Source organism: Corvus cornix, chromosome 3 (assembly GCF_000738735.6).
Source record: "Corvus cornix cornix isolate S_Up_H32 chromosome 3, ASM73873v5, whole genome shotgun sequence".
In the NCBI taxonomy this organism is placed as follows: Eukaryota; Metazoa; Chordata; class Aves; order Passeriformes; family Corvidae; genus Corvus; species Corvus cornix.
Genome location: NC_047056.1, coordinates 100004959 through 100030547, shown reverse-complemented (window position 1 = coordinate 100030547; position 25589 = coordinate 100004959). Strand labels below are relative to the sequence as shown.

Below are 25589 nucleotides of genomic sequence, written 5' to 3'. Positions count from 1 at the left end.
AAATTTTAATGCTTTCCCAAATCTCAAAGGGCATAGCTACACAGCTCCTTGAGGTTTGGCTTAAAAATCAAAACATGGTTAGGCTATTTTCAGTTGGTATCATAAAACAAAATCCACATATTTTCTCACTCAAGGGCCCTACATAATCCAACTGTTCTCCACTGAAACACCACACCTAGAAACTGGCAGTAAGGAAGCTTACAGACAGTCACCTCAGTTTGGTACCTGCAAAGGCACCACAGAGTGCTGAACTCTTGCAAAACCTGGCTCTGTGGATCAAGAGAACTATTTCCACACTCTGCAAGCCAAAGCCTCTGTCACTAGTAAGATTAGTCATTTGCTTTTGATAATGATTTCATGTTGTGAAGGTTTTATTTACCAAGTTTTAATTATGCACCTTTCTGAGAAAGTCTTCTGTTTCTAAGCCACTCTGAACAGATTTCTGGCTCATGTAACAAGAACAGTTAAAGATGGAACCGGATCTCTCCATCCAGATCGAGACACACACACACACACACACACACACACACACACACACAGAGCAACTGCCTCTCTTGGTACCTCTTGCACACCCTCCTTGAAAGTCTCCGAGAAGGTGGAGTCTGGCGTTCGCCTCTGGGAGTTTTGGGGCTGGGTGTTGGAACTGAACTGGTCGGGATTGAGGCTCCTGTCGAAGACCACCACCCGCTCGGGGGGCTCGGGGTGGTACACGGTTGGCGGGATGCCCACGGCAAAGCCATGGGGCTGTGTCTCCGTTTTGATGGAATGGGTGGGCATCGTGGCAATTGAAACGGTGACCGTTGTGTCAGGGGTTGTGAGGTGGCCTCGCTTGTCCATGCCCATCTGGGGGGTGTGTGGAAGGACAATATTGAAAGGCACATTTTTCAGAACCTGGACTCTGTTTTCTCCGGCAGAAATGAGTGACTGTTCCGTCACATTTGGGATGCTGTTCCTTAAAGGGGAAAAAAGAAGCCATGCATAAATCACACATTTTATTTTACCATTAAACAAGAGTTAGAAAAACTTTTCAGCCTTTTGGACAAGGACAACTGACACCAACTCTCCTCCTTGTGCAGAATAGCTCAATCCTAACCTGAAAAGCTGAGAAACTCATTTAAAAAACTCCCAAAACTCCTCACCCACTGCTAACCATGCCACCTTGGAGATGAATTACCCTGGAGCAAAGGGTGAGGGTTCGCAGCCCAGATCCTCACTGCTTGGAAAACAGCAGTCCAAAACTAAGCACTTCCCACCACACATTGGCACACTCAGGCTCCACAAAGTTGCTCTTTGGCAGAGGGAGAAGGACTGACAGCAAGGCTGCTGCTCCTCTGCCCTAGGACTGTGCACCACCCGGGAAGCACTAATAAGGAAATTACACCCCTCTTTTCATTCACAACCCTCCAAGAAAATACACACCACGACTCCTGGGAGTGGTTTGCATAACTTGCCGCTCTCCACCCCACCACACTAATTTCTGCCAGGACAACACTGAGATCTGTGGCTGAGCTGACCTCATAGCTAGTAGCCACTAAGTCAGCCTGCCCTCCCTTTCTCCCTCCCCACTAAGTGGTCCTGCTCTCTCCTTTGCACCAATTCTGATGCTCCCCTGTCTCCTTGGTGAGCAAGTTCAGCTTGCTTGGCTGGCAGAAAACTAGCCACCTTTTCTTTCCCTGTTTGGTGATGGGTCAGTGTGAGACCCAATCTGGTTCAAGAGGAGCAGTGGGAATACACAGCTGGGAAGCAGCCTGCTCTTCTCAACAACAAGTCATTCAATCAGCTCAGCCAGATGACAAACCTCACCTCAGGTCCTTAAAGCACTCTAGTCTGTCCAAAGGAAGAGGATGGTAGGAGTGGAAGCCTGACTTGAGTGAACCTCACATTTGTAACATTCACTTAATCAGTATCATCTGCTTGCGAGGCACAAGAGAGGGAAGGCAGGAAGGGGAAGAAAGATAGAAGTTCCAAAGGATACAAAGAAAGTCCCCAAACAATACAAAACCCAATCACAAACACTTTGAAGTCCTCCCCAACTGGCCCATGCATGAAACAGCAATGCTGCTGGTACCTGAAAACAAAAATCAGCAGAGAGCAACTGAAGCAACTGCATGAAAAATGAAAAGGGTCACCAGTGACCTCTGCAGCCTGGAGAAGGGGTGCCTGTGCTACCAGGCCATGCCTAATGTTAGAAAGCAGCTTTTGCTAGGCTGGCTGTATGACATTAGCACACTAAAAGTAGATGGACAGCAAAGAGCAGCAGTTTGAGCCTCAACTCTCCACACTATGGTCCAATCTCCATCCTGTTCCTGGGGCAACGCAGGAATCTGAGGCATAGAGTAAAAGCTAACAATTTCTCTCTTCCAGCACATCACCACAGTGCAGCAAGTTACTTTCTTTCAGCAGCTTTGATAGTCTAGGAGGGAAGGGAGGAAACAGAGAAGCTATAACGAAAAAGAATACCTTTTGCTATGGTCTTGCTCAGCATGTTCTACCTCCGGTTTAGCTGTTGAAGATCTCCTCTCCCTTGGAACCTGGGAAATTTAAAACATACTATAATTCAATTCTTCCTCCTATACAAAAAAAAATAGCTTCTTAAAATCTGGTCAAATTAAGGAAGCATTGCTTTTGATGCCAGTCATTATTTGCATTGCAGCTTAACCCATGTTCACATGGCTTTGGGATGCCAGGCTGACCCCAGGAGATGCCTTGTGGATCCCCATGGAGCCAACTCAGCCACCTGTGCTAGCCCTGGGCTCCTGCTAGCAACAGGTGGCGAGAAAACCAGTGCAGAAAACCATCCATCCATGGCTGGAGCACCAGTACTGGGGTGAGCAGGACCAAGAGGAGATTTCCCAAGGTTTGCTGGCAGCGCAGGTTCTCTCCTCTGCAGGCTGGCAGAGTTCAGCTTGCTGGATGAACTCAAAGCTTGAGAAAGGATGCTGCTCCACAGCCACTTCCCCAAGTACACGTGCTCTCTAGGTCATTACCTCTAAGACCACTTGAGGCTCTCCTTCCTCCTCAGTGACCAGGGGATTTGGGGAGGCCCAGATCCAATCAGCACATTGAGAGACTACAGCTCATATTTGTGCGTGGCCACATGCAACACACTGGCCCAGACCATACTAAACCTTTTACCAATAGAATGTAACCAGCACTCTGGATTTAAGACAGCTCAGTATTGTTCCTTGTACTTTATGCCACAGACAGGATTTGCCCTGAAAACACAGCATCGATCCAACGAGTCACCTTGCCCACACAAATGCCATTTTCCTGGCTGTGCTGCAAGGCCAAGGCACACAGGAGAAGGTGAACTCTGGGAGCTATAGTGGCTCAGCTTCTTGCATGGAGCACATAATCAACACCCCAGCAACCCAAACCACTCTCGCAGTTGCTGGCACAAGCCCGTGGTGCTCAGGTCCCCTCAGCGACGCAGCAAGGCCACACAAGCTCTCCTGCCAACCCACATGTGGGGCTCAGGACTTTTGTAACCCTCATCACACCTCCTGAATGAGCAAAGCAAACACCTTCTGGTGTATGTATGGAGGAGTGAACTCCTACCACTTTCCTTCATCAAAACCTGTTCAGATCCTGCCTCCATTTGCCAGCCTGGATCCAAGGTAGGGAACTGCCACTTCAGCACGAACATGAAGGGTGAGGGCACCCCTGCACAAACAGAGTTCTTCTCTACAGCCCCAACTGAAAACTATGTCCTTGTTCTTACACATAACCTGGAATCCCCAGAAACACTGGAATTGTTAGACTTCCCACAGTAACCAGCAAAATCTGGAGAACCTCTACTTGGAGACTGCTGGGAGGCCAACACTGACTAGTCACTGAAAAACAAGAGTTTTCCAAGCTGCATTTGGTCAACACTCCCAAACAAATTTTTATCAGTTTTGTTTCTTATAAGGCCTTATTAACCACAGTTGAGCAAGCCCAGTAGTCAAATGGAAGGAAACAAAAGCTATTTGGTTTTACCATTTTGGCTTTTTTTATAGGAAGGCGATCTCATCAGCTGCCTTTAATATGCAGAGGGGGTGTATTAGAAATGCCTTGACATCATTGCTCTATAACATTACTCCATAACAGCCCTCAATAAATCTTTCAACTTCCAGTCATTTTGCTTTACACAAGTGTGCAGCATACCTGTTCTTCCACCGATTTTTTCCGTACACCCACTGATACTCAAACATAAGAGGAAACCTTGAATTAGGCATTAATGTACAGCAAATCCCTTCTGCTTTGCCAAGCATGAAGGATCAACATCAACGTTCTTTTTGTAATCTACAGGTTTAGAAATCAAAATTGATTTTGTGGATTAAAATTGTTCTGGTGAAAGTATGTTGTTGTTTCCTTTTTTTTCCCAAAAGCATAGCAAGCACAAGAACAAAGGAAGTTTTCTCACAAAACTAGCTGAATAACATCCACATCAGTGAGTCTGTGGCATTTTGTCGTGTGTGTGGAGTGTTAATCTCCATACTAAGCATTACAAGAACATTTTGATGTGTAAGACATGTTCAACTCTTAAAAGGGCAGACAAGGATTTTGTCTGCACCATGCAATCTCTCCTCGTGCTTGAAGAACATAACTGAGGTTGTCAACTGCACTCACTACTGTTAAAAGACACAAGCCAAAGTGCCAGGCAGGAGAGCCAAGTCAGCCTCCTGGCCTTCCTGCATGCTCAGCAAAGCAAAAACAGGCATCTCCACCCGGTGAGCCAGGCCACCATAACACAGGCATCTCAGCACAAGCAGGACCCCTCCCTGCCTGGAAATGCCTGCTGGTCTCCACTGACCTGGCTGGAGATAACTACCCTGGCTTATACTTTTGGTATTTGGGAAACAAAGCTCAGCAAAATGCACCCCATGCACACCAGAATGTTCTCTGACTGCTCAGTTCAGCTGTGAGGATCTAGGAAGGCACATGTCTCTGAACAGACCATGAATGCTGGGGAAGAAAATCACTGCTGTCAAAGGATTAACAGATTACAGCAGTTGAAACTCACTGAGGGTTAGAGGGATACAGACAGCAACTCTTTCAGGTGGACACTTCTGTCCCACATACCAACAAAAACCTGTAATTATACCTTAATATTAGCTGAGACTGAAGTAACACAACAAAGCACCAGCAAAAGCCAATGGTCCACCAGAATAGGGATCATGTGAGCAAAAGAAGAGGAGTTTCTTTCTCCATGTAGATTCATATTCAGACAGGGATGTGGTCCTAAAGCGTCATTCTTTATGACTATGTCTATAACATACTGCCTCTTGCAAAAACTGGGGTCAACAGAAAAAGTGCTACTCAAGTTGCAAAGTAGAAAAGTGATACTTAACTTTTACATCAAGATCTAGGGGATCTTATTTTACTGAGCTAAAAATAAATTTTCAGAAAGAGAGATATAGGGTTTTTTCCATTTAAAACCCACATAGCTTAAAGTCCTTGTGATCTGTTCACAGCTTCTGTAAAATCCTCTAGCAAATGACACCTTTTCAACAGGTGGAACATGAGCTCTGCTGGCTGCCAGAGCAAACCCACGCCAATCTACCTTGTAATAATCATAGAGCAGTCCGAGGGCAGCTGCACTGTCTTCATCCCCATTGATGCTCATCATAGCTTTGGTAGCTGCTGTGAGGGGATTTTCAAGAAAAGTTTTCCAGGCCTCATCTTCATTGGTGTAAGGACGTCTCTGAGAGTAGAGAGAGTCATTCTGAAGAACCAACACGGGTCTTTTACTTGAATCATAAAAAAAGAAGAAATAAAAAAAAGCCACCTGTTAGAATACATGAGAAACATTCCTAAAGTTTTTCAAAATTAGCTGCCCGGGTTTCATGGGGTTCATATTCTGATTCAGTGTACTGCAAGGATTAGTCAACACAAAAAGCCCAGAAACTTAGTTCTGATCTCACTCATGCTCAGCGTAAATCAGGATTAATTTGACCAAACTCAGATGGATTACACCAACCTATACAAAAAGGCAAAGCCATGTAAGAGCACAACCGACCTGCTCATGCTCTGAGTCCAACCCAAAAAGAGTTACACACTTACTAGCCAAACCACCTAGGAAGCCTCCAGCACATCCTAGGAAATAATGCCAAGCTACAACATGATCCAGTTCCTATGTGGAACTAGAAAATGTGCATTAATGAAACATCTCTTTTCTCCCGTGCTTTCAAGTGTCTTCACTCTCAGAATACACCTAAAAACACCACCTAGAAGCTACTGATTAGTTACAGATGACATAGGGAAATTGGTAAAGGGGAATTCAAATCAATTTGGCACTGTTTTTTTCTGACAAGGGAAAAAAAACACTTACTGCCTAGTTACTGTTGAAATAATCCACCACACTAGTTTGAAACACACTCAGATGAGCGAAGAAAAAGGAAAAATCTGAGTTATTCCCTTTATGTTATAGTATACATAAAAAATTATATTTACCCTGAACATTTGGAGATTGCTGGGAACAAACAAACTCCAAAATGACTTGGACATTCTGCCCACAGACAAAAGTAAGACATGTAGAAAATGTTGTCCTGCCAGACTAGACAACTTAATATTTTTTTGGTTCTATTGGTAAAACATATGCTTCATTTTTTAAGTCAGCTCAAGCTAATGCTTAAATCTGACTTTTAAACCAGTTCAGTTTTATTTCCAGGGAAGTTTAACATTAGTTTACTGCAGATGGGCTGGGGGAGAAGGGGAGGCCTTTTTATTTTCCTTAATAATCCCAAACTTGACATTTTTAGTGAATTTGCAATTGTTTAAAATAAAAAAGTAATTATTTAAAACTGATAACCCCACAAAAAGCAGTTGCCCACCACCTTCACACCCTTTTCCTAGTAGGGAATTACTCTTTTCATCTATTTACCCAGATACATTCAGAGACTGAAATATACTACAAATACAAAAAGTTGTGAAATAGAAAGTTGTGAAATACTTTAATCACTATAATCAGCTTAGCAGTATCCTACATTTATCACCACCTTCTACCAAAAAGATTGCAAAGCAAATTACGCATTTGATGCTTTATCAGTTACACAAGTCACCCCACTGAGCTGCCATCGGACAGCTCGGCTGAGCTGAAGGCACTGAAAGCAAGTGGGAGTTTCCAGGACTTGTAAGAGCACTTCGTGGCTATAAATCAGTATTATGTAGCTGGAAGAAGAGCAAACAAAAACGACAAGAGACAAGTTCTTGCACCAAGCCCTCTCCTTAGGTCTTTATACGTATTTGTGTACACACTGACACAGATGCCCAAACGCAGATACCTCTGGTATTGAGGACAACTACTTTCTAATCAAAGTGAAGGGACCCACAGAAGACAAAGCAGAATTTTCTTTAGGAACATGGTACAAGCTCTTGTTCTTATACAATGTGATAAAAGAAACCTCAAATATCCATAGCAAGTGGGAAAATCCTCCAGTTAAACTCAGTCATTAAAAAAAATGCAACTGAAGTAACCTGGGTGCAATTCCCTCGATCCATCTCTGCCAAGCTGAAGGGCTAAGTCAGCCTTGCTGGAACTCACAAGACCACTAAGCTGATTCCCTCCACCAACACAATACTCACAAGGGAAGAGAAAATCATCAGAGAACCAAAAATACTGAGAACAAAAGCAGCAACTAACCAAAAGCCTAGCAAATGCAAAACCTACCTATTTTTGTGTTATTTCTTTGTCTTTGAAACACCCAAATTCAATGCATATTGCCCTACAGGTAACCCACCCACCTAAAACAGCACAGAAAAAGTTATCTGCAAAATTATCAAGAAAAGTGCAGTGTTTGGCAGGAACTCACTCCTTTCGGAGAACTACAGCTTCTTTCAGGAAAATGAGACTATATTAATAAGAGAAGGCTAACATATGTTTTTTCCTGCGTTTTAGAAGATAACTGGCATGCTGATCTGCTCACAGAGTAGTAGACATCCAGCAGAGGCAGAAAATAAGTTTCATACAGCAGTTCTAACAATTTCCCGATTTTACTTTCTAAGTGACCACAGTGGAAGCAGAGGAATACTACAAAAAGCAGAAACTCTATCTTTGCCTGTGAGGCTTCCTCAGCCTAAGACGTTCTGTGCTCAGACCACAGAAACTATTCCTCTGTAATTCGCTGATCCAGCACCAGCCGTCCTGTCCCTCACCCTGCAATTTACCTGGCGACGTTCAGAGCTGCCCAGCCGTGCTGTGCCTGCTCCTGCACAGAGCACACCTCTAATGCTGAGGCAGCACGGAGGATTTCTGTCACTGGCATCTCCGTGCCAGAAAAGCAAAGTGCATGTACCCAAATTGCTACGGCCTCATCCACTAAGTGTCATTGGAAATAAACACGCCTATGAAAAATCCTAAACATAGGCATGAGTTGGTGAGCTGCTGCATTGGAGTCCTCTTCCTAGAAAGTGGCACATTGAAACAAGAACTCGGGTTTAAAATCCTACGCATTCCCTAGAAAATGAGTGCATTTGAGTCACCGATCATTCAAAATATAGAAATTTTATAATCGGTTCTTGAAATTAAATCACTTCAGAGTTACCGCCTTTTCTGACACTTAAGTGTCCTCGGCCGCCGTGAGCCGTGACAAGTGACACAGTGACAAGAGCAGCAACAGAGCCGAGTCCTCAAACACAGCCTGGCATCCGCTTGAAGGCGAAGTCTCGTATTCAACACCACGAAGATACAAAATACATACGAGTTCAGTTTAACTCTTTCAGCACGCAGTTTCGGCTACTCCGGGGTCACCGCAGCCGAGCTCGCCGGCAGCCGCCCTTACCTGCCGAAATCCACCTTGCCGGAGGGATGCGCCTCGTAGAAATCCATGGGGGCCGCTGCGGCCGCCGGGCAGCGGCGCGGGGGCTCAGCCCGGCTCCCTCGGCCCGGCAGCTCCTCCCGACGGCGCGGCCGCCGCCGCTGCCGCCCGCATTTAAGGCGCGGCCCGGTGGGGCGGGGGGCGGCCCCACGCCTCGCTGCGGGTGTCGGGTTTCAAAGCCGGCCCAGCCCCGGCGCTCGCCCCGCGGGGCGGGGTGGCCACCGGGGTCGCCCCGCTGCGCCGCCGGGCCCCCCCGCCGGGGCTCAGCCCTCGTTCCCCCCGCCATTCCGCACCGCCCCGCCGAAGCCTCCAGGTACTCCTCCGAGAGAGGAGCGATGGGGGCGGACCGCACGAGAGCGGCTTCCCCGGCCCGGCCCCCGGGCGGCGAGCCCCTCTCGCCACAGCCCCCCGGCGGGGCGGCAGCACCGGTCGGACCGGACGCGGTAGTTCTTCCCCCGCCCGGCTCACTCACTTGTCGTAGTCCTGTGTCATGTCTGGCGGAGGCAGCGGGCGGCAGGACTGGCCGGGCGGGTCGGGAGGAGCAGCGCAGCGCACCCGCCGCTCCGACGGGTTTTGTCGGCTCCTCTCGCCCGCTCAGGTGCTCCCGCAGCCGCAGGTGGACGCGCGCCGCGCCGCGCCTCCCATTGGCTGCCGCGAGCCGAGGGGCGGGGCCGCCGCCCCGCCATTGGTCGGGCGGGCTCGGGGGCGGGGCCGGCGCCGTGAGGGCTCCGCGGGCCGGGCGGCGGCGGGACAGAGCCCCCGGGCGAGCGAGGGAACGGCCCGGGAGCTGCTGTGCGCGGGGAGCGCACTGGAACCCTCTTCGCGCTACAAATGGCATTCCCTTCTCTCTCTCTCCCATCCCATATGACTTTATTTCTTTTTCATGTACTACACCCACTTTTAGGAAAATCTAAACTCACCACAATCACATGAATTGTCTTTATTATAGTCTTCAGCTGCGCCGCGGAAGGTTTAGGTTGGGCATTAGAAGGAATTCCTTCGCAGAAAGAGCGATTAGACATTGAAATGGGATACCCAGTCACGCAGTGGACTCCTTGTCCTGGCGGTTTTTAGGAAAAGGCGGGATGTGGCTGGCACTCAGTGCTCTGGTCTAGTTGACACGGTGTTCGGTCATAAGTTAGACTCGATGATCTCAGAGGTCTTTTCCAACCCAATTGGTTCTGTGAATTTGCACAAGCACTGCACCAGCTGCTGAAGAGCAGCAGATCCATGTGTCGTTCAGTGCCTCGTAGACGAACCCGGGTTTGGAGAGCAGGGGACATTTACAATGCAGTTAGTGCTGAAACTGCATCAAAATGCTCCAGGGTAACAGCAGCAGCAACATCACAAACACATCAGATTTATCCAAAGTGGCATGCATGAAGTTAAATCAGAAAGATCTTCAGTTTCTCCTTGAGAAATAAGGGTGGGAGGTTGCTTGTCTAAGTAACAAGTTGAATCAAACCCATATAGCAACAGTGCTATCTATCATATGTCAAGATCTGTCAGATAGCTACTGTAATTTAAAAGTATGCTCACTAATAAGAGGTCTCTCCTTCTAGGTCAAAATCTCTTCCCTATTTGTACAGGATATACTCCAATGCAAAATTATAGAAGGACAATTCAACCAGCCAACCGAAGGAAATATGAAACTGAAGAAGACAAACTTTAACTAAGGGTCTAATCCTGGAAGTTGCTTAATATCCTCTGACTGGATTACAATTAGTGTTCTAGAAACAAAATGCTCTGTTTGGATCTGCAAACATTACCATTAGGATGGCAAAAGATAAATACCAATACTGAAGTAGGATCTTGCTCTACAACCTGAAATTAACCGATGTAAATTGTTCTTTATGACATGCAGTAAAAAATATTCTGTATGTCGAACCCATCTTTAAATTCTAATTCAAGATTACATAGAAGAAATTTCTTATCTGATCTCACATATGAAAAAAATACTGTCATCTGATTAAGATATTGGAAAGTTACATTTTTCCAAACAAGTATAACTTGCTTTGTTTCCGATACAAATTACAAAACCAGCTCAAAATCACAAGTACTGGGAAGGACTTCTAACTTCCTGGGGTATCATTCCCTCCTCATGCTCCCTGCTTCTCTTCATAGAATCCTGGGATGTGCAGATGCGATCGCTGCTTTTCAGCACAGGTGCACACTTTTCATTAACAATAAAATATAATACTGCCCTGTAGCCATAGGTGACCCAGATGCGGGATGTGCTGGAGGAGTTAAGTCACATGTTTATATTGAACCCAATTGCTAAAATCTTGGTGTTGTGCCACGCTTGGTATTTCCACTTAATTCGAGTTTACCATTATTTCATTCCAAATAACTCAAAGCTGTTTGTCTCTGCAAAGGTGATGCCTTTTCTTAACAGCCTGATACACTGATGAAAACTTGGTTATCGCCATAGCAATCGCTTCCACATTCAGGGGACAATGATATAAACACCGGATTGTGACACCGCCGACTAATCTGCCGGTCACAATCTAGACTCTGCAACACCACCTGTAGGTGTATTTATGTGATGTCACTAACTGGGTTGCATCACCACCAAGTAAAATCAAGCAAGAAACACAAAGGGATTTAACAGAGCTTTGGCTGGGGCATAAAGCCACGCCAGCCTGGTGGGGCAGTGCTCTGGCAGGACTTCCCTTGCCCTGTGCTGACTGGCCTTCCCTTCAACTTCTTCCCTCACTCAGCCCTTTCACCTCGAACTCACTGCTCTCCTCCACCTCTCATGCCCTTCCCTTAACCTTTCCCTCTGCCTCAGTCCTTCTTTCAGCATTCTCCTTCCCCTCTTCACGCATTTGTTTCCTTTCAAATGAATCCCACTCAAAACATGCAAGGAACCCCACCACACATATACACCATTGGCACCCATTGAGCAGAGCAATGTCCCGTCATGCTTGCCCCTCTTTCCAGTCTGTCTTTTAACATCACTGTCTAGGGAAACTGGGATTTATTCTGGACAAGAATTAGCTACTGTTATGACTTACCTAACAAATATGGGTTTAAAATCTCATACCTGATAATTATCAGCTACATGCTCTGGTCATTCACACCTGTGTAATAAACAAACAAGTTGCATCAGGTTTGTGGCAGTACTTTTGATTTCACAAAACATGACAGGGAGTCAAAACAAGATACTTTTTGCTTAATCGGAGCCCCTAAGATACAACACCTAGGCTGCAGAGTTGAATGTAAAGAGCAATGAAGCTCCTATGCTCTTCATTACACAGCAGACCAGGCGAGCTTTCCTTCTCTGCCAATAGGCCTGTGGTTGCTACGGATAGACCTGGAAAAGTGAGCCCAAAGCTGATCACTGACCCCTGCAGAACAAGCCTGAAGGTATCAAAGAACTAAAAAAAGAAAAAAAAAAAAAGAAAAGCCCAGAGTTTTCACAAACTCAGTGGAAACTGAGGTGAAAGAAGGCACAGTGGAAAGAAATAGACAAGTGACATTGGAAAAAGAAGCTGGAAATGCCTTCAAAGAAAGAGATGGAAAAAGCTGGGGGGAAAAGGTAAAGTAATAAATGAAAGCACAATGTCCGAAATATAGAACAAAGAAACAGTTTGCTTTCCACTTCAGTCGTATCCCTATATGCAATATTGCAAACATTCTTTAAAGATTCCCCTTTTGATTCTTTATTTATCCCTAAAGATAATGTAGATACTGTTGAAAGGACACAAGACTATTCAGGGTCAAGAGATGCAGTTCCATCAGCCTGACTGAGGACACTCTGAATTTACTACAATATAAATTCACCAATTTTGCAGTAGCCTATATATCAAAAAAAAAGTCAGCCTGAAACCTAAAATTTTATTGATGAAAAAATCTTTATCATGTCATCCAGTTTCACTGAGCATTTATCATCTCTGCTCAATTTTGTGCTTCCTCTGGGACTGACTGCTGTGTCCATAGGTCCTGCCACACAGGCCCACACTGGTGTAATCAGAAAACAGCATGTGCAGGTCCTTTACTGCCCATGGTTCCCTGCCCAACCCACTCTGCTCCACAGCATGGAAGCCATGCAGCTGCTCGGTCGGGAGTTATGAATGCCCCGGGTCTCAGTTCAGGAAACAATGGTTTGCAACAATTTTGTATCAACACAGCAGGACAGAAGCACTCCAGGATCACAACATAGGCACTGAACATGCTTGGTGGCACTGTCACGAGGCAATGGCAGGGTCTGCAGCCAGTGAGCAAAGCCACTGCTGAGACAATGGGGTGGTCTACAAGCAGACACAGAATACTTCTACAACAGAGAGCAGCTGTATGAGATTACCGCAAGAAAGTGCTTGTATTTTCTTCTAAAACCACCTGATGTACTGCTGGAGGCAAAGTGTAGATGCCAAGGATGAGGGAGGCGTGTTCTGGCTCTGGAAATGCTGCAGTTGTACAAGGGCAGCAATCACTTCATGTGAGGACACCAGCTTCCTTCTCTGTTCTGGTAATCCTTACTCACTCTTGCTCACCATTTCAGCAGCATCCTAGCAAAAGGAGCAGTGAGAGATCTTTCACATATGCCTGTTTCCACGTCTTGGCATGCCCTTTATGCTCCCCCTCATCTAACCTGGCCATGAACAAAGAGCTTCACACATGAGGAGCAACAGGACCAGTAACTGTGGAGGAGATGCTGGAAAGCAAGCATCCTGCATTTAGCACAAGGACAAGTGCAGTGAGAGACACTGCTGTAACCAACCCACACACTAACATGCTCAGCCAGGAAAAATGTACAACCATATGTGCTGGGAAGCCCATTCCATTTTGGATCAAAGGAGAAGATTAATTACACAGAGTTATCCCGACTTTTCTCTGCCTGTGAAGAATAAAACTTACTCAAGCTGAGCTGACATGGGGAAAGGACAGTGAGCTAAGGGACAGATACGTTATTTGGGGATTTAACATTTTCAGACTTCACCTGTCCCAAAAGCCCCATGGATCCTAGCTCTTTTGCTCCCAGCACTGCAACATCCTCTTGACAACTTACTACAATATCCTGAATTAATGTTTTATTCAGAACAAGCAGAAGTCTTATTTGTCCAAAACGGGAGAAAAGTCATTTGAGGAAGGGATTTTTGAGATTTCAAGAAGTTATGAGAAAGTAAGATACTCACTGCCTTGCCTACAATACTCCATGAAGCTTTCCTAAATCTTCTACACCCAATTGTTTCAGCGGTTGTGCTAAAAATGGGTTAAAAAAGATGTAATTGTAGTGAAGCCCATGCAATACACTATGGCAAATAAATTAGATTAGCATTTGTTACAGGCATTGGGCTTTGCTGATTCTCATTGTCTGGTTAAATCACGTTCACGGCCTTAACTCTATGTAAGTCAAACACCTCTCCTTCATTGTCTGGACAACAGTAAAACCTTTGAAAAGAAAAATGTGTTTGACTGAGACTAAGTTGATACTCAGAACACAGACACACTGAGGTAGTGAAAAACTAGTAAAGGTGAAATACCAATTCTGCTGAACACTGTGCCTTTCAAAAGAAAATGAGACATCTGTCGTATTTCTCCACCAAAACAACAGAAAGGCTGCATTTAGGAGAATTCATAAAGCAAGGTTACTTTTGCCCATTTAAACACACTTTTATCCTAACACATAGACTAGGAAAAAGACTAAATTCACTTTAGAAGGCAAAAGGTCTTAGAATAACTGATTCGCTATTGTCTAAGTTAATAATTAATTAAGTTTTCTCAGTATATACTGTTTTAAAAGTTTATTCTTAAAACCCCCACTTGCCTTTATCTATATACTTAAGAACTGTCATTCAAATTTTAGAGTAAGAAACTAAACAAGGAGAGCCTCTTTTACTCGAAATTTCCACAGGAGTAAGTAAAAAAAAGTCGCTGAGCTTTACCTGGACGCTTTCAGCAAATAGTTACATAAAGGAGCTGTAATTTCCAAGCCGAGAGAGGAGGTGATTGGAAGTGCTGGGCTGCGCAGACACCCTGCCCTTCAGCTACGCCGGCAGCTGTCTGTTCCGCGGCGCGCCTCCGCCTCCGGGCTGTACTAACTGCATTCGGAGCAGCTGTCCCAGCAGAGCTCAACTACAACTTCACTGCAGATAAAGCACTCCTGCGGCTCGTCAGCTTCTTAAACACCATTACTCCAACACAAGTGGCGATTGATTAAACTGGATAGAACTAACATAAAGCATTTTTGGGGCACACCCTTTATTTTAAATCTGACTCTTAGCCTGTGTGTCCAGAAGGCACATGGCTCTTGATGATTAACTGCAAGCTTTATACCAGTTTATTAAAGTACAGCCTTAATTTAGTCTAACATCTAAGTGAGCTTTCTTACGTTTGTAACAATGTAACAATGAACACAGTATTTTTAATTTATGAAGCTCAGATTTTACTACTACAGTAGTTTTAAAAGAAAGCTGTACCTATAATTAAGTGCGTAAGTCTTTCAAATAAAGGCTTCTGAATTAAATTAATCCTTTATGTATACCAAGGTGTCTTTTAGATAGTTAATTCAAAACTCTAACAGATATTGCAGTAAAAAGAATGAGACGCTTTCAGTCGTTTGAGCCAGTGGTGTTGAAAAGAGTGACAGTCTATTACATTTCTGTGGATTTTTAACTGATACAAATACTCATCTAGAAAAGTACAAAGAATAATTTTATCAAATACTTACAAATATTAGTAATTCATTCAGGTGAGGTCAAACATAGTAGGTAATGGCTAATTTTAAAACACAAACACTAGACACAAGAGATTTAAACTGGTATGTTCCAAGTCCATTAATGTAAACATCAGTTCAGACACACCTCACCAGAAGTCTGAGGTATCTAGAACAGCGTGGCAATAGATTTAGACATACTAAACTGTGCCCACTTACAAAATCTCTTAACACATACACCAAGTAATAATGCAGTCTACTCTTTCCTCTTCCCACATCAAGCACAGTTTAGCTCTGTATGGCTAAAACTATACCTTCTCATCTGTTTGATAGTCACATTATAGGACCACTGTTCTAAATCCCTGTGCTACAATAACTAATTAAAATACCTGAAAAAGTAAAAACTTTCACCCCGTGTCTTTTGTGTCACCCAAAATCAGGACACGGACCAAAATCAGACCTCCTGCCTCTACTGAGCCAGCAAAGCCTCCTGGTTTGCCAGTATTTCCATGTAACTATTAAAACTCACCTTTAATAGTCCTGCCTGCCCTACCTGTATTTGAAATACCCCTTTATCACTTGCTCCAGACAGGCAGGGCAGTGCATCACCTCTACTATCATTTACCTGTTCCCAATTTTTAAACAATTTCATGGATTGAACTGCAATGGATTTTAAACCCTTTATAATCTACTTGCTGAACTGATTACCCTCCCAGATTACATCTCACCAAAGCCCTTGCTCAGGGAGGAAGTCATTACTCTTTGTCAAGTCTGCAGGCACCATTTTTCTTAGTTATAATAATGCTTAGAATAGCTGTTGGTTTTAGTTTTGATCAAACAGATTTGGCAAGTTCTGTACTCGGTACTGATGGTTGGAAATGATGGATTTCTTTCAGCTGAAAGCAGCACTATTTATCTGGATATCTACACAGCATCTCAGTTCAACATATGTATGTACATGTTATGGTGTCTTTCATGTAGTGGCAGCACCCTACCACACTTCATTTACATGTTGTCTGGGACAGTATATAAACCTGGTGCATAAATAAGATTGAGCATGAGAAACTCATGCAACGGCCAGGGCACCAACTGCTGAAGATGCTGGGTTATAAAGTGGTCAGAAGAAATTCAAGGCTTTAACAGCAGCCTTGCAAAAGAAGAACAACAGGAGGACCTGGCAGTTACTGCTGCCCAAGAAATAGGATCAGATTTTGCACGAGGTACAAAAGTATGCAAGTAAGTTCCTGAAGTGGAACGTGGACCTGAAAGGTGTCAACCTGAATGAGAGGTCTAGGCATAACAAGAGACTGGGAAACATACAGGATGCAAGGAAATGTAGAAAACAGTGCCGGAATTGTTCCAGAACAACTGGAACGTCTGTTTAGAAATAATAAAGAAAAACTCACTGCAATGTAAACATCAACCAACTGCTTCTTTTATTTAACGTTGTATTTAAAAATAAACATTATTTTTTCAAAATATATTTATTGTCATACAATGGTAGGTAAAAAAAAATAGGCATTTTAATTGCAAAATCTCACAATGTAATTAGATGCTAATGTCATGTCCAGTACACTCGAAGTATGTACAATTATGCCCTAAAAAAAAGGTAATTTCACAGCTTCCTGTTGGCTCTGATGCAAATTAATGAAATAAATGGTGATTAACAGTTTCCTTGGCAGTTTCCTTTCCCAGTATCAGTGACCTAAATTATAGATAAAATGACACTGAAACTGTAGTACAGTAGTAGATCTCAGCACTACTATCTTAATAAAAAATGTTCATGAGACAAAAGAATCAGTATAAGTTTACATGTAATACCATGGTTTGGGATCCAACCCATGGGTTTAATACTGGGGTTTTTAGGCCTTTTTTACTTCCTTAGGACTGTGTTGTATTTTAGTTTTTTATAGAGTTTTTTATTAAAAAGTTTGTGCTCTATCATACACACCTCATCATGGATATAAGAGGGCTGAATCCTCAGAAGAAAGGCGAATAACCCTAGTACAAAATGGTAACTCTGGGGAAACTCCACTTCTCTGTAATGAGCCAGATGACCACACAATCTGAAAAGAAATGGGGAGAAAATAAAAGCCCTAAATTACAAGTGCATTTAGTATTTAGCTGGCATTTATATTTTTAACTGTAGTCAGAGGCAAACTACATTTTTCCAACAGCATAAATCGTGATTCTAGTTTACAGTGTTGATTCTGTGAAGTGATCCACTCCTGCAAAACCCTGAAGTAGAGGACTGGACCAAGACATCTTCAGAGCTGGTGCAAACGCACTAAGAAGGAAAAGCCACTATAGCTTCTTGCACTATGAACCAGGATCTTACTCAAACAGGCAAAGAATACGTTCTTTGCCTTTCAGGACTAAATGGAATCACTGTTTGTTCTTCCAGCTTTTAGCAAATGTCGCAATGTATTAAAATGACTACCTCATCCTATTTTTAAAATTTCTAAGACTATCCAATTCAGACACCTCAGGCTCTTTACTCCATTCTTCTCTCTCCATAGGGTTCCCCTCTCATCTTCCTGACTCTATGTCATGGGATAACAACCCATTCATTTATTGTCCATCGCCTTTGTGTGCTAAATACAAATTACGTGTCTAGAGACAAGAGAGAAAAGCTAAGTTAAGTCAATGGAGTAACACAGGAAACATTGGGGCAAACACTGACAAGGTCAACAGAAAGTAATTAGTGCTGTAGCAGCCTTCTGCTTAATTATTTTGTAGCTTTCATGGTGAAAATGTTAATGAAAATGATGAGGTGATTTTATTGATGAAGTATATAATGAAAATAGCAGACTAGACTTGCTGGTAACAAGTGTCAGACCAAACAAAAGATGACACAGAGGACGAGCTGCAGAGATAGCTGTGTAAACATTAAGTTCGGCAAGTTAGGTTGGAAAAATACCCTGTTCTGGATAAGCCTCAAATTCGGTTTAAAATACTATAAAGTTTCAATTTTTAAATAAAAACACTGTACATTGATATGAGGGTTCAGGTGCTATTCACCTATAAATCCTATACTTCTAACTTACTAGGTATTGCCTTGGGATGTGGAGAAGCAGTTTAAAATGTTCCCTGTATCTGATTCAGAGCAGCTCTCTTAAATATTCACCAGAACAACAACTGGGATCTGTCTGTCCCAATTTACGGGTGAGTGTGCTAATTACTAGACTATAAAGTCATTTGCTCACTCCCTCTGGCCCAGCAAACATTTACATTTTACCTCAAACTGGAGGAACAGCCAGATCCATCCTGAGTGCCAGGCAAGCTGCACTTCAGGGAGCACAGTCTGTTCAAAGCCTCCCGAAGTCTGGCACATTGGAATCTGGAACTAGGTCTCTCATGCCATACATCCCATCCTCTGCTCTACCTCACATCCCCCAAAAGCATTACAAAATTTTTCACACACCTCATCACGTATAGAATCCTACAGTCCTTTAGGCTGGAAAAGACATTTACAAACACTGAGTACAACTCCTGTCATATACAGACTTCCACAGCAAATCAGTTTAGAATCCAGTTTAAAACAGTTTTACAATAAAATGCAAAAGCATTTCACCAACCATTTGACTTATCTCAGCTCTGCTGACATTGTAATCACACTTTAGTCCCAGGATTAAAGCATTTCAGCAGTCCAGTTAGACCACGCTGATTTTTAGAGAAAGAATTTGTAAGATTGTTTTTAGTTCTATTCTACATACACAGACGATAAACCCTCATATCTGCGGGAGTAGATGTTGTTTTCCAATGTTAAGTAAGTGCCAGTTGTATAATTAATTACTTGCATTGCAAATGATATAATGGGAAATTTAACTGGTAAGAATTTAAATTCAAATCTTGTTTCATGAAGACTATGACAGTTCGCCATTAACATTTTAATACATTACATATGAAAATGTAGGCTTAAAAACAGCTTTGCATGGAAGATTATTCGCACAAACATACACCAAAATATCCACTCATTCAATGTGCACATAAGATTTACGCAAATCTGTGGTAAAAGGATTATTACTTTTACTCCCTTAAAAAAAAAAAAAAAAAAAAAAGGTTCTTATTCATACAAAAGAATGAATCCACAGAACCAAAGCTCTTGTAATGTAACACTGTGCTTACATTATTCCAACCCATTTCTGTCACGGTGGGTATGTGAAAAATAATGTGAAAAGGAAAATAAAGATAAGCAAATAAATCCACAGAAAGACAGAAAAGACTGCATACTTGTAAAACCCAGTTATTTTCAAGGGGAATTTAATGTTTGAAAAATCAGGACAGTATTGGGGCTACTGATCTCTGAATGCCATTTCAAATTATATACCAGATGAAGACTTCACATGTTGTTCAACAGACAAATGAAATCTCAATTCACATGAATGTAACCCAACCTCCTTTCCAAAAAAATCACCTTCCAATTGCCCACATGAGAAATTCAAGAGAATCCAAGCCAGCTACAGAGTTGATCTTTTTCACTGATATTCACCAGTATATTCCTCTTCTGGATTAGGGTTTCCTAATACAACCAGTGGCAGAACCAAAGTCTGGCATATGATCCAGAAGCCATTGTGATTAAGGCCATCACAAAGTCAGTACAGTGATTTAGAAAATTAACTTTCTGTGCTTTTTTAGAGGCCAGGGAGGAGAGGCCAGGGACTGTTTTCCCATTCTCTGGAGTTGCATCACAACAAAAACAAAGCTTTTTTATGAAACACTATGAAGCGGAGTATTTGTATCTACTCTAGCCATGTTGATTTTGTTGTTGATTTTGTCTCATCTCCTCTTGTCTCATAAACTCACTTTGATCACTTTCCATGTTACAATTTGTCTACTCACAGTCTGAGCCTATCCATTCCTCACACACCCCTTTCTATAAATGACTGTAACTGTATGTGAACACATAGCTGTGCCCACACACTGTATTTATCATTTGCAAAAATATATGTATGAGACTTTACTTTCAGGAGAACTTTCCAAAATGTATTTAGCAAAAATGTGAACACTTACTTCTCATTACATAGTTTAACTGTACACAGCCAATAGTCAGGGTTCATGGCTGTCAGTAAACCACATTTTTCTTGCAAAACTCCCTTCAGGCTATGCCCGTGAAAACAACTCCCATCTGTGTTTTCTTCAGACCAATTTAACTGAAAACTTGAAGGATTTGGCTTTTCAGCACGTCGCACTGAACCAGACAGCTTGCCAAACTGATTTTGTAAGTTCACAACCATTTCTGTGCAAAGAGAAACAAAACAAACAAACGCAAAAGTATTAAGTATCAAAATCCTGAGGTTTAGAGGTGATTAAAACGAAGAAAATGGGGTATTTGTGCTTTTAAAATTTCTTTTGTTTTTTCTTTAAACATCTGTGTGAAAGACTGAGAAATCTTGGAACTCTCTGTGTTCTCTCTGCCACCCTCTTTACAGGTTTTAGTGAAACATTTTGAAACATAATTCAAAATTCCATGTCTTTCATACCTAATGATATTAGTAGTGGGGCACTCTAAAACAATCCTGCCAGTAAAACCTGTAAAACCCATTTGATACTGCTGGGATTTTTATGCTGATAGAAAGCACATTCATACACACATGGATTCAAGGTTAAGCTTTTCACGGTGCAGATTTCAACTGGAAAAGAAAAAAACAACAAAAAATCCTCACTCCATGTTTGCCCACTGCTAGTGAATGAACGACAAACTTCCCTAAGTTACTGAGGCTGAGAAGGGAAAGAAGGTATCATGATAAACCAGCACACACTCTATTGACTGCCTATGCCTTGTTTCCATAGGATAAAATGCAGGTTAAAAAACACTGTTGGAGCTTTAACTTCCTTTTATGACTTCTATTTAAATAAACTCATTCATATATCGAAAAAAAAAAAAAGCCAGAAAAAAAAACCCCTCCTAAAGTAATCCAAGGACTGCAAAGTCTCTTTCAAGAGGACACTAAAATCTGTGATGAAAACCAAAGGTTTAGGAAGGTTTCTGAAAATCTGCACCTAGCACATAAGCGTTCTAGAGCACTGTCTCTACTATGGTAGATTTGTTTTAAGAAAAATCCTGCCCAGTTACAATTATGTGGTATTCCTGCTCACAACACTATGATAAAGTTCTGTAATCTAAGTGGTCCTCTTCTAGCTACAAGAGAAGCAGAGCCAGAAGAGGAAACTCTTTTCCTATAAATGCAGGAATTAAAGGGCATCTGAGTAAATAATCAGCTTGAAATAAATAAATCTAAACATGGTTTTCCATGGGACATGACTTGACTGCAGGATCACCCCAACCAAATTTTGAAGAGTAAGTACTTAAAAAAACCCTCACCGCATTCCTGAAGGAGAAATCCAACATGCGTAATTCAAACCAAATAGGATTATACAACTTATTTAGAAGTCCCTGAACCAGTCACTTCCAGAAACTGAAAGAGCATATAAAAGGAAAAATACCACTTGCCACATTTAATATCCCTCTCCAAATACCTGCTGTTTTCTGGATAGTATAAAATGTAGAATGAAGAACTCCAGAACTAATTTGGCCAAATAAAATTCTGGTTTTCTTTATTTCTATGGACAAGTGGGGTTTTGTTCTTTTGTTTCTGTACTTTTATGTCAACATAAACCCCAGAAACTTCTCACAAGTACTTCCAGAGCTACTAAAATAGAGCTGTACCTGCATTCTGACTTGAGCTGGCTGCTCAAGTAAAGCCTTCCTTGCTTTCTGTAGTAGGCTGCAAGAAGGAGTGGGAGAGAAGAGGGACATGCAAGATCTACCAAAGGACATACTGGGATATTCATACCAAAGCATACGGAAAGTAAACAAGGAAACAGACAGGAAAGCTATGGAAGACCAACAACAACTCAAAAGGAACAGTGATATAAAGGCAGCTGGTAAATTAGACAAGATGAGGACAGAGCACTCATTCTGAAATGTGGTTCATTGTGGTTCATAGATTGTTAAGAAGACTGGTAAAGGCAGTTTCAGTTGTGCGTGTTTGAAAAATTCCAGCCACAGGTTGTAAAATCGTACTACATTAATTGTACCCAGAGATGAAAGAGAAGAGACAAAATATTTTAAGATGTAAATGTTATCAGCCAGGGCTGAAGACTTTCTATGATGGGAAAAGTTGGAGCAGATTTCTGTATTGCTGGGAAGAAGCAAAGTTTACTCACGTCTTCTCTTTAGCACTTTAGGTTTATTCTTGACTGAGTAAAACAATGGCTTTTCACATCTCCACAGATACCTACCAGTAAGAGACATAAGAATTATTAACAAATAGAAAGCTGGAGCAAATGAATAAAAGAATAATAATTTATTACAAATACTGATAGAGTTTTAAATCAAAATCAAAATAATCTAATGGTTAGTGCTATTAAAAGCCACTGCCCCTCCAACATATCTATGGGATCTTTTTCTGAGTAGGCAAACCAAGGCACGTTAGCCTGGATCTACTGTAATCAGTTAATTGTTCAGCTGTATAAGCTATTCTTCACAGAAAGTGAGCATTTAATTAATAACCTGGATAAACATTATGAGTGTAAATAGAAAATTAAGACAGTGATTTAATCATTCTATTCACTCAAGCTTGGTGGATGGATATGTGGAGCAAATTTCTAACTTTTTTTTATTTCTGTAGGGATCAGGAGTTCACACAGAACTGTCTACCTTAAAAAAGAAGTACTTAAAAACCTCTTACTTGGCTCTTTCTTCATCCAATTTCTTTTGCTCCACATCCAAGGACTGTTTTACCACCTCATACCACTTCTTGAACTCAAAATATGGACCACCTGAATAAAATATGCACATTTTAGTTTGGGAAGAAATGAAAGAAATGACAGAAAAGGTGGTCTCCAAGCAGTTAGACCCTGCATCTTGCACCTGCATACAAACTACCCTGAATGCTATGTGCCTAAAGAATATACACTTGATCTAATAACTCTGTAAGAAAGAGAAATGCACAAATGGAATGAAAGAACAGCACATGCCATGTGAAGTGCAAAGAAGCCCTGTATCTTAGGTTTCATAGATTTAGCACAATTCAAACCTTTTCCCTCTTTTCTGGAAAGGTAAGTCTAGAAACTACTTCCTCTCTACCAAATGAACTAGCTCTCCACTGTGTGAAGTGGCCTTCAACTGTTTGAAAGTTGAATTCAAGGGATTAATGAAACTATACATCAAGCTTAGATTTAAACAAATAAAACCTAAAGAAGCTCAGATATAAAATTTCACACAATTTCATCAGCTCCCCACTGTCTATCAAACTAGCCACGACACCTTACAGGGTTGGAAAGATAAACTAGACAATGGTCTTCACTTTGTATCAGCCTCCCATGGTTTTGAGCACAGGAACTTCACTGATATGTGAACAAGTATTTACCAGCACATGCAAAAACATGAAGGCATAGGACATAGAGCAGCACCTTTATCACTGATCCTCCAAAGAGGCACAAGACTGAAGCAGACCAACTGGGTACAGTAAGGGTAAGAATTCCAAACAGAACTATGATGTAGATTTATATATTTAGAAAACAACCAACTCCTGTTCCCCGTGGGTGGAATATCTGCATTGTGAATTAACCAGACTTTGCATTTCCCCATTGCCCCAGCTGCACTGCATGCGATGCTTGCGTCATGCTTAGCTTTGCCAGCCAGCTGTTTAAACTCTCCTGAAGGTGAATATACTGTTCTTACAATCAAACTTACATACCTTTTGTATTATCTGCATTTCTGCTATTTGCACTATCCTGCCTCAGAATGTCTAGATGCTAAAAACATAGATGGTCTCAAAAAGCAAGAGACACATGAAAGGAACAAAGACCCCTCAGTAGTCCCTGAGATTCAAAGGTCTGGATACAACTTCTTTTATCAGCTCCTCAAACCCAGAGATTTAAGTAAATACTCCTAAACTGCTGGGAGAGCAGTGTGGGAGGTGGTAGAAATTTGTGTTAAACTTCATATGAATTATTAAGCATCTGTCACACTCAAACCCATTGTCAGATACATGATGCTACACTGTAGTAGTGCTTTACCTGGCCAGTACTGCTGCTCTGACATTCATATAGCTGAGCAGAAAATACACAGCTCTGTGATACACACACACATACACACATACATATACACCTATATATATCTCAATCATGTTTTATTTGAACAAAACCTGTATTGTGGATGTGTGCAGTTCACAGAACACACAGAGTAGGTAAGTACAACTATCTATTGTATTGCTTCCAGTGTGACTTGAAGAAATGTAGGAGCTGAAACACTATTTTTAATTTAAAAAAAAAAAAAAAAAGGACTAGAGAATGGATAGTTAAGTTGAAAATGGAGTCAACATAAATTGAATCTTTAAAACTCAGAATTAACCATTATCCATTTCAGCACTCTAACTTTGGGAAAATGCCAGAGGCAGTTTTGAACTCTGGCACTAATCAGTGCTCTAACAGAAATTCTCACATCAGCTCCTCTGCACAGCTGCTCACCATCACCCCAACATTCTATGCACAGGGACAACACAGCAGAGCATATGGATCATTTTCACCATCAGATTTTAAAGCAAAAAAGTGGGCAAAAAATGAGCTGTTAATTCCCAAGGACAATGAGACTGGTTAATAACGGAGAAACTCCATTAAGACATTAATGGCTTTGAGCCTCAGCTTGTAAAGCAGTTGCACAACTCCCCACTCTTGTCACTATCATGTACCTCAAGTTCTCAAGGGAAGTAAAAAGGAAAAAAAATCCACCTTAGTTTGTGTATCTACTTGAATGTGAAAATTACCAGTTTTAGTTAACAGTGATGACTGTCTCTAGTTACAGCAGTAATTGGGCTCACACGACTAACACCATAATTTTATTATGGACCTAAATTTTAAACAAAGCAACAGAAGGGTCAAAATGACCCAAAACTGGATACAAGACCTAACAGATAAACCACTGTAACACATCTTGGATCTTATCTTTAACTGTGATTTGGATCGGGCCATGGAACATCTTCCTGAACATTTCTAATCTTTTATTTGGTCTTTCTGCCCTCAAAGAACCATGTTCACACCATTATCTTCTCTATCTTAATTGCTGCTAGCTTTTCCACACTCTCTCAGGATTATTTGGACTAAAACTAGATTACATCTGAAATATG

At 42.0% G+C, this 25589-nt stretch overlaps 2 protein-coding genes across 12 annotated transcripts in view; both read right to left on the bottom strand.

The window, feature by feature from the left end:
• GRHL1 (grainyhead like transcription factor 1) overlaps positions 1-9374 on the bottom strand; it is a 41461-nt gene extending 32087 nt beyond the window's left edge. For 2 of the 4 annotated variants that reach the window (XM_039568085.1, XM_039568087.1), the window contains exons 1-4: positions 9271-9374; positions 5546-5732; positions 2461-2531; positions 562-952 (exon numbers count right to left, since the gene is read on the bottom strand). In XM_039568085.1, the coding sequence (XP_039424019.1) occupies positions 562-952; positions 2461-2531; positions 5546-5732; positions 9271-9290 (669 nt within the window). In that variant the 5' untranslated portion in view covers positions 9291-9374. Of the gene's footprint in view, positions 1-561; positions 953-2460; positions 2532-5545; positions 5733-8762; positions 8898-9270 lie in introns of those variants that run through there. The other 2 variants (XM_039568084.1, XM_039568086.1) reach the window with 1 other exon arrangement.
• A 319-nt stretch (positions 9375-9693) lies between these two features.
• Positions 9694-25589, bottom strand: part of TAF1B (TATA-box binding protein associated factor, RNA polymerase I subunit B) — a 53021-nt gene continuing 37125 nt past the window's right edge. The window contains exons 12-17 of one of the 8 annotated variants that reach the window (XR_005604046.1): positions 23151-23241; positions 22627-22697; positions 20470-20695; positions 17408-17522; positions 13937-14003; positions 9694-13309 (exon numbers count right to left, since the gene is read on the bottom strand). Coding sequence is in view for 5 of the 8 variants with exons in the window: in XM_039568088.1 (XP_039424022.1) it covers positions 17330-17522; positions 20470-20695; positions 22627-22697; positions 23151-23241 (581 nt within the window). In the remaining 3 variants the exon portion in view is untranslated. Of the gene's footprint in view, positions 13310-13936; positions 14004-16869; positions 17523-20469; positions 20696-20722; positions 21090-22626; positions 22698-23150; positions 23242-25589 lie in introns of those variants that run through there. The other 7 variants (XM_039568090.1, XM_039568089.1, XR_005604048.1 and 4 more) reach the window with 7 other exon arrangements.